Genomic DNA, 14,308 nt, shown 5'->3' with positions numbered 1-14,308 from the left:
CAACAGGGTCAGCCACACCTTCTCACTGAGGTCAAAGTTTCTGTCCCTTCCTTGCTCAGAGTTGCTCTGAGAACATTACTAAATCCTTCCTAAGCTAGGACTCCTTACTAAAAATCTTCAGGCTAAGTTAGGAGCTTGCTGAGAGTATTCAATACATCCACGTTTGGCGCTTAAAAAGTTGCTGGAAACACAGCAATGACTCATTAAATCACAACTGGTTTTGATGTTTGTTGGTGTCAGTGGTCTGTGCTATACTATGTCACTGAAGAAATGTTAATATGACAAGTGTGACATGTGAAAATGTAACATAATCGTGGTTTGCAGAAACATACATTACAACATACATACAACATACAACATTTTCATCTGGCAGTTGGGCTGTTGCACAACAATGTTCTTTCAACTTAGCATTTGTAACAGTTAACAATTTGTGTTTGTCCCTTTCCTATTCCGACATGACAATGCCTCCTATTACTACATCTTGCTAAATCGGCCATTCTGCATGTCACTAACTTGGCTTCTTCTCCGGAGCCTTTGTGCTCCACTGTCTCTCAGGTTAACTCATATCGCAGCGGTGCCTGGACAGCGTGACGTGTGTGGTTGTGCTGCTGCCGTGGTCCTGCCAGATGCCTCCTGCTGCTGCTGCCATCATTAGTCATTAGTCATACTTCTACTGTTATTATACACATATGATTATTGTCACACATGTATATTGCCAGATACTAATATATACTTTCAACATATTGTACCACAGTAGCCAGAACTATAACGATAATATTATTACTTTCATTAATGTTGTTGTAAGCTACTGTCATTACCGTCTGTCCTGCATCTCTCTCTCTCTTTCTCTCTCTCTCTCTCTCTCTCTCTCTCTCTGTCTCCCTTTCTGTCTCATTGTGTCATACGGATTACTGTTAATTTATTATGTTGATCTGTTCTGTACGACATCTATTGCACGTCTGTCCGTCCTGGAAGAGGGATCCCTCCTTAGTTTCTCTTCCTGAGGTTTCTACTGTTTTTTTCCCCCGTTAAAGGGTTTTTTTTTGGGTGGAGTTTTTCCTTATCCGCTGTGAGGATCCAAAGGACAGAGGGATGTTGTATGCTGTAAAGCCCTGTGAGGCAAATTGTGATTTGTGATATTGGGCTTTATAAATAAAATTGATTGATTGATTGATTGACAATGTTGCTGTGCATAAAGCCTGCTCCATAAGTGAAGGGTTTTCCCACTCTGGTGTGAAAGAACTTGAATGAACAGGGCCCTGACCTCAACCTCATCTAACACCTCTGGGATAAACTGGAACACCAACTTTGAGCCAGTGTTGCTTTTGTGACTGAATGGGAGCAAATCCCTGCAGCAGGTTCAACATGTGGTAGAAAGAGTGAAAACAGAAAAGTGGAGGCATGGAGGAGGCTTTGTTCAACTGGTGTGATGTTCAGATGTTAATACTTTAAGTGCTGTTTGAGCATTTGCCCTGAAACAAAGAGCCATTTCTGTCTTTCTCTGCTTCTCAGTTCAGTAAATCTTATTTCTTTGCAGTTCAATCCAAAGATGCAGCAGATTCGTCGGAAACAGAGAACCAAAAGTGCCGAATGTTCAGTAGCAACGGCAGTTTTGACCTTAATAACATCAAATGATCCAGTAATAAGAATTCAATCAGCCAGTCAATCAGGCGGTCAGTCATTCAGCGGGGAAATCTATTGATTCATAAAATCCGCATCCCACACATCTTCTCTCCCTCTCTCTCCCTGCACACTTTCAGGTACTCACTCTCTCTCTCTCTCTCTCTCTCTCTCTCTCTCTCTCTCTCTCTCTCTCTCTCTCTCTCTCACACACACACACACACACACACACACACACACACACACACACACACACACACACACACACACACACACACACACACAGACTCCTCCTTCCTCTCCTCTCTCCTCCTTTCAGTTGGCCCTGTGACTCCTTGCCGGGACGGTATAACAGTAGCCTACAGAGCGGGGACCGGTCGTTGATGGGGAAGGGCAGTAGCCGCAGCAGCAGTCGGGCGCACCGACCGAAGCATGCTCCAGCGCAACCATGACTTGCTCGGCCTCAGATAGCGAGAAGATCGTGATCAACTGCGGCGGGATCCGACACGAGACCTACCGGAGCACCCTCAAGACTTTGCCGGGGACGCGCTTGTCTTGGCTGACCGAACCCGACGCCTACAGCAACTTCGACTACGACCCAAAGTCCGACGAGTTCTTCTTCGACCGCCACCCGGCCACCTTCGCCTTCATCCTTAACTATTACCGCACCGGCAAGCTCCACTGCCCCAATGATGTATGTGGGCCGCTCTTTGAGGAGGAGCTCGCCTTCTGGGGCATCGATGAGACGGACGTGGAGGCGTGCTGCTGGATGAACTACCGACAGCACCGTGACGCTGAGGAAGCCCTGGACAGCTTCGAAACCCCCGAGCCGGACGCACCCGAGGATGACCCGGCGCTCACCGGCGGGGCGGACGGCGACCTGAAGCGGCTGTGCATGCAGGAGGATGGCCGCAAGGCGACGTGGTGGGAGGTGTGGCAGCCCAACATGTGGGCGCTGTTCGAGGACCCCTACTCCTCCAAATACGCCCGGGTGGGTAGCTGTTCTGTTCTGTTCTGTTCTTTCTTTCTTTCTTTCTTTCTTTCTTTCTTTCTTTTTCTTTCTTTCTTTCCCTTCCTCTGCTCTGCGCTCACATATCCCCGTTTGGCACACTTCTGGCCACTGCGCATTGTCGCGCGTAAAGTTATTCCCGAATTGTCTTAAAACAATTGGAGGATGTCACATTCACTGCAGTGTTTTTTCCTCTCCTCTTCCCCGCTTATGTACCCCACCGCTGTTCTTTCCTTTCATTCTCTCTCACTGATATGACTGTGTGAAGATTTGGCCACCGCTGATGTCCGTTTGTCAGTGTGCAACCGTCCACCCTTCTCTCCTTCTCTACATCTTTATGCCTCTCTCTCCAGTGTCGGTGTGTGTGTGCCAAAATATGTCTCAAGCAAAATACTTCACACTTTCAACATGATTTAATTAGACCTGACCCTACTTGGGATCCAGTTCTCTCCACTATCACTCCACATTTGGTGTAAAGTGTGCCTCCATTGATTTGCTCTCTCTCTCCTTTTGATGAAACAAAACTGAAATCTTGTAAGCAGCAGCCACCTCACATGAGCACATGCACATGAATGCATTACTGTTTTTGTACCTTATGTGTGCTGGCATGTGATGGCGATTGCATTTATACCTGTTCAGGTGTGCCGGTGTTTAAGTATGTGGCTGTGTGTGTTTGGGTAGATGATGGAGCAAACACTGTTGGGCTATAACACACTGCTCTTTCTCTTGCATATCACATGTTGTGTTTTCCTTTGCTGGTGAACAGACATCATATCAGTCTAACTTTAGCACTGCACTAATGAATCAAATGTTATCAATAGCCTCCTCATATTAGAGCAAATTTTATAGCTGGTTTGAATTTGGCATGAACTACTCTGCACTGCTTTACAGCACAGAGACAAATTTTTTATGGCTCAGAGTAGAAGAGTGTATGATTCTCTCAACACACAGAGCATGTCGCAGTATTCTGATGGCAACATGAGGAAAGTTTTTTTGAGGAATGAAGCAATACCATTAAGTGTGCAGGTCTTGTCTTTGAACAAACGTAGCAGTAAGGTTCATTCTGCCGGCGACAAATTAAGTCACCTATAAATACCAGACATATTATGCTGTTCACGTAGCAAAAGAGATCAAGATGTAACGGTCAGAGTGGTGGATTGGCATGCAGTGCATACAACTTTCATGTGATAGGCTGGAGTTTGTGTCCAGTGGCAATCCATCAATTAAAGCATATGTACACCCTTGACCTCTGCCTGGCTTCTCCTAAAATAGTTAAAACATACATGTGGAGAGTGGGTGTTGGTGCAGAGTTGTGCATTTGTCGCAGGTGGTCAAGGGTGGCAGTCAAGCCACCTGAAGAAAATGGTGGTGTGTTTCTGCAAGCCACAGATACGTTACATTTGCACATTTCGTACGTATCATATCAGCATTTGTAAAATTATGTAGTATAAGAGGCGATTATCACTGGGAGGTGAATGGGATAACGTGTCACCAAGGTGAGACGGCTGCCAAGCTGCAGACCACTGTTTGAGACCAACAGATTTAGCGAGTAAATGCTGTGTTTCCAGCAGCTTTCTACTCACCAAACATGGTTGGTTTTTAGGGCCCCAATGCTGTTTTTCCAGCTGGGATAGTGCCACAAAAAGTTGTTGTTTTTTTACCAAGATGTTGCTGCTTTTCTAGTGGGGAACGTGCCCCTGAAACTGGCTATTTTAAGTAGCGATGCATGATAATATCAGCACATCATTGGTATCGGCAGATATTGGCTTTAAAAGGAACTATGAAAATCAGCCAATTGCTTTTTGTTATTTTGCGCAATGAATAAATATTACATACATTGAAAAACATTCTATTTCATGTCTCCCTCTGCCGGTGGGCCATCCCAGCAAGAGTATGCATACATAACATGATGTTAATTCCACTACAGAAGAGACTTGATGATTACTAAAAGTAGGTGGGGAAAAAAGAGGATATACTGTATCAATATCAGTATCGGTTATCAGCCAAATGAGTTGTTATTTATCTGTATATTGGATATCAGCAAAAAATCCAATATCTTGCATCCCCAATTTTAACCCAAAACTACCACTATAAACAAGTGGTTTAAGTGGTGCCAGTTTGAATGTCAGGCCAAATACACACTTCAATGATTGTGTGTTGATGGGAGATTTCTATGATATTTATATTTACCTTCTGCTTTTATATTTCCAATCAGTTAGTGATGATCAGTTAGTGATTCTGCTTTCTCATTTTTTTCTCAGTCATGTTCTTTTCATTTTTTAATTTTGCTTTATTTCTCTCATTTTTACCTGTAACTCAATTTTTCTCTGTTTTCCCTTTCCCCGCCTCATTTTGATTCCTTTCCTCCACCTGTGCGGTCAGTGCTTATTCTCTCACCTGTGTCTCCCTCTGCCTTCTGCTACCTAATCGTCTCTATAAATCCATGGCCATTGGCAGAGCCAGAGGCCAGTGCTGACCGGGATCATTGTGAGCTGAGGTGTTTTCTGTGGACTCTGCTATATGCACAGAGACAGCATATTGACTCAGTTGCTCTCCGTGACTAAGGAGGGAGCCACACAAATGAAGACAAACACTACACGCACAGACACAAACATACAATGTCTAAAGCACCATTCGTCCACTGGGGTTCCATAGGCAAGTTGTAGCCTGAGCAGAGATTTTCAACTTTAGAAAAAAAAAAAAAAAAAAAAAAAACTAAAAATGTAATACTCCAAATTCCATACAATTATAAGAACATGCAGTCCGGAGAAGCATGTTCCAGCACATTATTCTGCGATACTATGTCTAAATTGGATGATTCTGCACTTCACCATTTATGTCTAATGCTAATGTTCAGTTTCAGTGCGACAGTTCAGTGCAGTGTGCCCTACATGTAGCAAGATGGAAATTAAGCATGTGGATAAGTGTGTAGCATGTTTGACTTTTGTGCATGGGGACAAGGTTTGCAGAAAAAAACCCTGCTATTTGCGTTGGCATTTTTTGAAACCATGATCTTCCCCTGACCTCGATCTTAACACCGTTTCCATGCACAGGTATTGTAGAGAGCAGGAATGTTAAAATGTTTGGATGTAGAATAAAAAACTGGCATTTAACATATTACAGGGTTTTGTCCAAAATCAACATTCTTGTCTGGTATTAAGGTTGTCTAGCCTTGAGATAAACCAAAAATGTGACTGAAATACAGCTGTAGTCGTTCCAGTAGACGCAGCTACTGTACACCAGATGTTTGCTGCCTTGTGGCTCTTTCATGTCTCTGCTACAGTTCCAAGGGGCACTGTGCAGCGTTTGTCAAGTAGTTCAAGCTGCCTGAACTTTCAGCATTTTGTTTGCTTTTGTAGGAGTTTAAAAATGTCTCTTACCAAAAAATATCTCTCTCCACAGTGCTTTACATTTCCAAGAACTAATAAACTACCTCTGTAAACACAAACCCAGTTTCCCAGTTTTGGCAAACCAGGAATACGTTACATCTGCACATTTCATACATATCATATTAATGTTTCTAAAGTGACATGGTGTATGAGCTGAGCTTGTCGTCGATAGGTGGAGGAGATGGTGGATGACATGACACCTCGGTGAGATGCCTGCCAAGATACAGATTACTTAAGGCCGTCGTTTTGAGACCAACAAACAGCAAAAACAGTTTGGGTTTAGAGAGTCGTCGCTGTGTTTACAGTGGCTTTTTAGGAGCCAAACGTAGGTGTTTTGTTTGTAGTGAACTATTGCTGCTTTTCCAGCGGGACAGTGGTACAATAAGCAGTTGTTTTTCACTGAGACATCCCTGCATTTCCAGCGGGTATCATGGCGTGAGAAGCGTTGTTTCTCCAGAGACATCACTGCATTTCCTGTCAAGATAGTGGCATGAAAAGCAGTTGATTTTTACTGAGACATCCCTGCATTTCCAGCGAGACAGTGGCACAAAAAGTGTTTTATTATCATCCCATCTACCATCCCTGAGTTTCTTGCAGGGATGGTAGTGTGATATGCAGTTGTTTTTTTACTGAGTCATCGCTGGTTTTACAGCAAAGACTGTGCCCCCAAAACAGATACTTTGAGGAAAAATCAAGATCTTTTCCAACCATAACCAGAGTTTTTTTGCCTAAAACTAACCCCACGTCAACCACAGCATTGTAGAAATGCAATGTTTCAACGTATTAGCAACAAAATGCAAATTAAACAAATCTGTGGATTGCAGATACTTAGAATGCCACTTTTTTTTCTGGTGATCAGGTTGTAAAAACAGCTCATAGTTATTGGAGAACATAGTTTGCAGGGAATAGTGCATGTTTCTCTCTGAATGCCTCCAGTCTTGCACAGCAAAAGTGAAGCCCCACAAGTGATGCTGTATTGACTCAGATATTTGCAGCAGGCTTAATTGCCATTACTTTGCACATGTACTATTCATGTATAGTTCCAGATATGCTGCTCAGGGTTGCCGTAGTTGCCAGTAGGTCTGCGAGGCAAATCAGCTAATCCCAACGGACCCTTACCCAAAAAGCTTTGAGAATGACAAGTTTATACCAAATAATTCTACTGAAATAAGAGAAAGGGACAGTCTAACACTGAGCTTGAATGGAGTGTGAATCTAGAGCATTTAGGACTCTTTGCTGTAGACAGATGTTTTGACTAAAGAATTTTACCTTGTGCTGCTTTCTTATGCTCAAAGCTGGACAAATTGAAAAATTAAATGGCAGCCAAACAAGCGATTAAAGAACCAAATGGGGGGTGACAGTAAAAAAAGACAAACTGAACACTGGGGTGGTGTCATGGGGGTGGGGGGGTGGGGGTTGGGGGGGATTGGAGGAGCATCGGTATGACAGCTGAGGTGACTTTGAAAATGTTGCAGTCAATAGTTTTGGTGCCAGCACAGTGACATAAAGATAGGTTAGAAGGGGTGGAGGGGGGCAGCCAGTGCAGCAGCAACAGCGGCAGCAGCAGCAGTAGCAGCAGCAGCAGCTCTCAGGTAGGCTGAGGTCAGGTGGTCTGCTCAGTTTTAGCTGATTAGCTCAGTGGAAAACAACAAGGGTGAAGCTGCACATCCCTGCCAATGTCTCAACCAAAGTAGAATGCTGGATCCTCAAAAAAAGCTATGGAAAATGAACAACTAGATTACTTCTTTAATTCATGCATTTGTTCATTAAGAATATGCAACATCTTAGCACTGTTTTCCATCTCTTTTTCATCTTTCTTTTTCCTCCTGTCTTCCTCCTTACAGTCTTTATAGCCCTCCTTTTGTCCCCGTCACCACTGACAGCTCTTGCTGCTTTATTACCACGATTTCAGAGCTGAGTGTTGGATTGCTTATTATCGCTATTCAGCCCCCCCCCCCCCCCCATCCCTCCCTCCTCTGCCCCCTCCCTTCCTCTCTCGTTCTCTCTTGCTCTCTGCTTGTGCTATAGCGTAACACTGCAGTCCCCGTAGTAGCTGACTGCGCTCTAGTCTGCTGCAGAGAAGGAGGGAGAGAGACTCGAAAAGAGGGAGGGGAGTGACAGGGTGGGAGGTGTTTTTGGTGAGGGGAGGGGGAGGAGGGGTGAATTCAGAGTAAGACGCAGTAGAGGAAGAAGAAGAACAGGATGGGGGTCACTTTCTGCACCCCCTCGATTTCATTCCTGCTGCCCCTCTTTTTTTCTTTTCTGCTGAGCTCGGCAGGCTGGGACGCTCATATCCGTTTATCGATCAGGCCGTACGTCTCAGCTCGCCTCATTCAGGTGGATGTCTCAGCTGAATGGTGTTCCTTTGTAAGCAAAACCTTCCCACACACATTCCTTCTCTCTTTCTCTCGCCATTCCTTCTCACAGCGAGTGGTGATGGCAATTCCCAGTCCCTCAAGGGGAGAAACAGATACCAACACACACGTACACTTACACACATTTACTGTACTGTCATACGCAGTCAATTGTGGCACTGTTAATATCCTTCTGACCTCGTTCTCAGAGGCTAGGTTGCACTTGTGAGTTAATTTTATTTACCATCATTATAATAATGTAACTTTTAAGGTCCTGCAAATTATGTACACTATTTGCTCAGCATCAAAGGCAGACTGGTGGCTGACAGCTGGTAAAGACAGTGGAGTACTTAGGAGCTAAAGAGACAGATGTTCCCTCAGTACCTGGTGGAGACCAGACCAGAGCTGGGGAGTACCTATTGATGTATAATAATACCTAAATACTGGATCTCAAGTTGGCACCTATTCACTCTGATGTAGCTGCTCACCTGGTGTATACGCTCCAAAAATCTTCTAGCTTCCAGGTTTACTTCTAAGGTCTGAAGCTCACTGAATATGTGCAGAAGCGTGTCTCCCACTAGCTCCACCCGCATATTCCTGTTTGGCTCACTCATAGACCTTACATCGTGACAACATCATGGATTATTAAATTGCTTGTCTCTGCTCCAGGTAACATTTACAAATATGAAACCTCCATGGATCAACAATCCATGATAAGCATAAGTGACCTTGTTTGCAATTTAAGATGTCCTGTCAACAATTTTACAAATATCTCTTTTATAATGGTGGTCTATGGGAAAAATGCTTTTTGGGCTGCAGGGGATTTTTTTGCTGCAATACTGCAAGTGGCCACTAGTTTCTGAGGACCTGGAATTCCCTGGAGGCTATTTCTCAGCTAATTTAAAAAATATAACCTATACTACAGATGTTAACGATTAACCATTAATTGATTACCCACTAAGAATGCTGCTACGCATGTTGATTTATAAGTTCATTTTGCTACTCTTCAGTATACTGCGCTGCACACCACCCACTTCTGGTGGGAGCTATCTTATGGTGCTGCTCATTCAGTGATTACCAATAGTAAGGCTGTCTCGACCCAACAGCTTTGCTGTGGAAATATGGTGGCCAGTCTCCCATCTCCCCAAAGGTCATCCCGGTGAGCAAGCGACTAAATTTTTTAGCCGCAGACCTCTTTTAGGCCCCAATCAGACAGAAAGCATTTTAGCATCTTAGCAGCTGGAGAGAGCTTTTTGTAATTGTTTTTACTGAGAAACAAACTATTTGCTGACAGCCTCTCACCCTCAACCAGAGGTAGAGCAAGTACCCTCTGCCTATCCATTTTAAGAACTAGCTACTAGCTACTGTGAAATAAATAAAAAACAAATAAATAAATAAATGGTAGATTGATCACACAGAAAGGGTAGGGTAAGGAGGTGATGGAGTGGTTGCCTGACAACAATAAAAAGTCACAGCAAGCGTTTTTGGTTTTTTTTTTTACAAGCGGCATCCAAAAGAAAAAGAAAGAAAAAGCAGCATGGTGTACCTCGCTTTTTGCAACCTGCAAAATGATTTCTGTTTGATCAGGGCCTTAGCATTGTAAACTGTTTGCACAGTTAGCAGTGTCAGCTTGGGTAGTGGTGCTAATAGAGCTAACAATACCAAAGGGGTTTTTTGGCTTGAAATTGGGCCACATACTCACCAGTATTTGTAGGAGACCAGCGAGTGGCCACCCTCTTTTCACAGCAATCATTCTGCCAAGGATATGTGTGGTACTGCCAGCACCAGCTGCCAGCTAACCAGTGGAGACCGGAAGGTGGACTGTAGGCACCGTGTTTCCGCATGTTAGCATGGCTAGTCGTCTGTCTTTCAGCAAAGCCAACAGAAGATAGCGTAAAAGGCACCACTTTTACATCATAAAACATTGAAAATTTCACCACCTCTAAATGGATAGCACTTTGAAATGCAGTGCTAAGGCTCACTGAGTCAATTGAGTGCTGGACTAGAAGGGAAAGGCGTCTATTGAAAGCAAAATTAACTCAAACTAACATCCGTAATGAAGGCTATATTATTTTTGGAAAATAAACAGACAGGATTACATTACATATTAATGGTATAATGTTGATCTTTAGTAAATGAAGTGTCATAGTAACCAGTGAGTTACAACTACCATAAGCTGATTTCACAGCAGTCTTGGGCAAGTTACTCCCAAAATGTAATAAATTACATATTACTAGTGACTTTTATTTAAAAGTAATATGTTACATTACAGTATTACTCTCTACAGTACTAAGTTACTTATTACACTACTTTTGTGTTACTTTGACCAAAATGACATCAGAAGAACTAATGTTGATTTTAAATGGATGAAGGTCATGTTGTTTCACAGCAGGTAATCAATACACAGAAGCTCCAGTTTATTACAGTTCATTTCAAATCCAGTGCTGCGCAGGTCTGACCCACTGATGCATTCACATACTGCGGTTACCACATTGTATTAAATTTCCCTGCTTATTAATAATAGTGTGATGATATAGAACAATTAAATAGTCTAGACCTTTAAGTACATGAATAGCCTTGGACACAGCAGGGGGCAGGTAGAGGATGATTAAAGTCTGATAATTATGAGATATAGATAAATATTTGAGGGCCTATGATATGAAACACAATCAACAAATATTGAGGTTAGCATAACAAACAGAATGGTGTGTGAGTAAATCACTATGACTAGCGCAAATTATGCACTGGAGCTGGAGGACCCTTCTGCCGGTTCCCGGTGTGCCAGTCAACCACAGCAGAACCGGAGAGAGTTGTGCATAAGGGCAGGACTGTGTACTGGCGTTGCTCTGCAGTTGTAGGGCATGTGAACTGAAACACATCCAACATATACTAACATCACCCAGATGTGCCAATCACCAGGATGAGGAAAAAAACAAACCAGAGGCCAGCTCCTTATCCCTGCTGCTTTCAAGTAGCCTTAGGACACAAAAGTAGAACAGGATATGGTGTAGATGTAGGTATGGAAACACACTGAACATGATAATGCACACGATCAAAGGCACCCTTCTATAAGGTAGCATATAATAAATGAAATGACAACACAATATTCTGTGGGGGATGTTTTTTCTGTTGGCGCACTGGTGGTGTGAATCATTTTGGATGAATGAAAAATGAAAACAATAAACTCAACTCAACTTAACTCAACTTTATTTACATAGCACCTTTCATACAAACATGCAGCCCAAAGTGCTTCACATGGCAAAACTGGGATGACACAGGCCCCATTATAATGTCCATAGGTAGTGAATTCCACAGTTTAGGGGCGTACAAATGGAAAGCGCTCTCACCAGTACTTTAATGGGACACATAAGGAACATGTAAAAGTAAAGTAGTGGAGGCCAAAGTGATCTGGCTGAAACATAAAATGATAGAAAATCTCTGATGTATGGAGGGGCAAGGTCATTTAAAGCTTTATAAATAAGTAAAACAACTTTAAAATCAATTCTAAAAGATACTGGTAGCCAGTGTAGTGTCTTCAGCAGTGGGGTAATGTGATCCATATTCCATGTGTTAGTTTACACTCTGGCTGCAGTGTTCTGGACTAGCTGTAGTTTTGTTATTGACTTTTTGGGTAGTCCAGTGAAAAGGGAATTGCAATAGTCTAAATGGCTGGCAATAATAGCATGAGTGAGAATTCAGCATCTTTCTTGTTTAAAAAAGGTCTGACCTGAGCAATTTTCCAAAGATGAAAAAAGGATGTTTTGATGACCCACTCAAATGAGAATTAAAATTTAAATTGGGGTCTAAAATCAATCCCAAGTTAGTAATATTAGTTTTAATGTGCTTGCTAAGGCCACCAAACATTGAGTGCAGCTTTCCTCTTGCTGCTTTTGGTCCAATTAAAAGAATTTCATTTTTTTCTTAATTTAGCGCTTTTTTTTTTCTTTTTCTTTACCCATCCATACATTAATGTCAGTGAGACAGGCAATGAGAGCATCCAGTGCATTAGGGGTGTTTGGTGCAACAGATGTATAATTGTGTGTCACCAGCCTAAAAATAGTAATTAATGTGGTGATGGCTAATAATGTTTCCAAGTGGAAGCATATATAACTAAAACAAAGTTGGTCCAAGAATGCTTCCTTGAGGAATACCATGCTATGAGTTTCTAATACATGATTACTTAGGCTGCCTAAACCAAGCTAAAACAGTGTGAGAGAGACCAACCCATTTTTTAAGTCTGCCTATTAAAATACAGTGGTCAACATTATCAAATGCTGCACTTAAATCCAACAGAAGAATAGCCACATTGTTTGTGTCCACAGTAATTCTCAGATCGTTTACAACTTTGGGTGGGTCAGTCTCTGTGCTGTGGTTTGCTCCATAAACAAACCTCTGATAAAAGCTATTTTCTCTTTAAATTTTTTTTACTGCATTTTAGATTCAATTAATTGTTTATTGTTTAGATTAAGAGCTGGTGATGGATTGAGAAGACTGAATTGTGGAGAAATGCCCCTTGGGATTATTTTGGTTGTCTGAAATAATCTTTGAGAAATAGGCTTGTCTGACTTTCGGGACTACATTATGAATTGTGAATTGAAATTTGATATTTAAAACAGTCAAAGTGAACATGTAGTTTGGTTTTCGTCCATCGCCTCTCTGCTTTTCTACAGTTTCTTTTAAGATGATGAATTGCAGCCATTTTCCAAGGTGGTTCGCAGATTAAATGCCTGTTTTTAGTTTGCGGAGGAGCAACTGTATCTAACGAGAGTCTTAATTTATCATTAAAATCATCAGCAAGGTCATCAACTGTGCAACTAGTGGATGAAGGAAAGGTGTTCACCAGATAACAACAACAGTCTGTGGACAGTCTTTTGATGTAAACTGAGTGGTGTTAAAGAAAACACAAAAGTGATCAGAAACAGGGACTTTGTCAATGGATGAAATGTCCCCATCAATATTCTTAGTAATAACTAAATCTATGTGTATGTAATGTATTTCCATTAATATGTGTGACACTCTGCACATGCTAAACAAGATTACACTAGACTAGAAACAGATCTAAGAAATCCAAAGCCCTTACATTGGCGTTGTTGTTAACATGAAAATTAAAATCACCAAGTAAAATAATCTTATCATGACCGGTAAGAGCAAAGGACAAAAAAATCATAAAACTCAGATAAAAATTTCTTTTCATGTTTAGGGGGGTGATAGACAGTCAAAGTGAGTATAAGCTGTTTTGCTTTGATGACCATAGTCAAGTATTCACATGTTAAAAAGATTCCAAAAAAACAGAGTGAGGGTAAAACTGCCAGAGAAAATAGGAGCAATCCCACTCCCTCTTTTATTTTGTCTCCTGGAGTGTAGAAAGGTAAAGTTAGGAGGAGAGGACTCTAACAAAGTAGAAGCAGCAGTTGATGTAAGCCAAGCCTCAATTAGACATAAAAAGCTAAGACCACGTTCAGAAATAAAATCATTGATGTAAAATGTCTTGCCAGAGAGAGATCTAATATTTACAAGTGCTGACTTTATCTGTGTCAGGCAGATCTTCACCAGGTTGCATGCATTTCTACCATAATGACTGTGAGGGGCAGTCTTGGGACAGATCACTTGATAAACACTACAGGGGCAAGGATGCAGGTCAGTAATTCTGACGGGGATGTTCATTGGTAAAATAGAACGAGCAGAGGTGGAGACTTGAGGGATAGTAATAGAAGATACTAATAGAAGTAAACAGTTTATTTCGGGTGGTAACACGTTACGTGACAATGTAAATCGAATGATATCTGAAATCCTGTTGGTAATGCGTTAAATTACTTTGTTATGCTAAAAAGTAATAGATTACTGTAACATGTTACTTTTGCCTATTCAGTGGTAACACTAGGTGTTGCAATAAAGAGTGCTAGCAAGCAAGCAGTGAAGTTGAAATAGTATGCTCA

General features: G+C 42.0%; 1 protein-coding gene across 5 annotated transcripts in view; it reads left to right on the top strand.

Moving 5' to 3' along the window:
• The first annotated feature begins 1,938 nt into the window (after positions 1-1,938).
• Positions 1,939-14,308, top strand: part of LOC117268322 (voltage-gated potassium channel KCNC1-like) — a 164,517-nt gene continuing 152,147 nt past the window's right edge. For 4 of the 5 annotated variants that reach the window (XM_033644686.2, XM_078161439.1, XM_033644685.2 and 1 more), the window contains exon 1: positions 1,942-2,611. In XM_033644686.2, the coding sequence (XP_033500577.1) occupies positions 2,069-2,611 (543 nt within the window). In that variant the 5' untranslated portion in view covers positions 1,942-2,068. Of the gene's footprint in view, positions 2,612-14,308 lie in introns of all 5 variants that reach the window. The other variant, XM_033644684.2, reaches the window with a different exon arrangement.

This window comes from Epinephelus lanceolatus, chromosome 18 (assembly GCF_041903045.1).
Source record: "Epinephelus lanceolatus isolate andai-2023 chromosome 18, ASM4190304v1, whole genome shotgun sequence".
In the NCBI taxonomy this organism is placed as follows: domain Eukaryota; kingdom Metazoa; phylum Chordata; class Actinopteri; order Perciformes; family Serranidae; genus Epinephelus; species Epinephelus lanceolatus.
The sequence above is the reverse complement of the archived record's forward strand: the minus strand, read 5'-3'. Positions and strand labels throughout refer to the sequence as shown.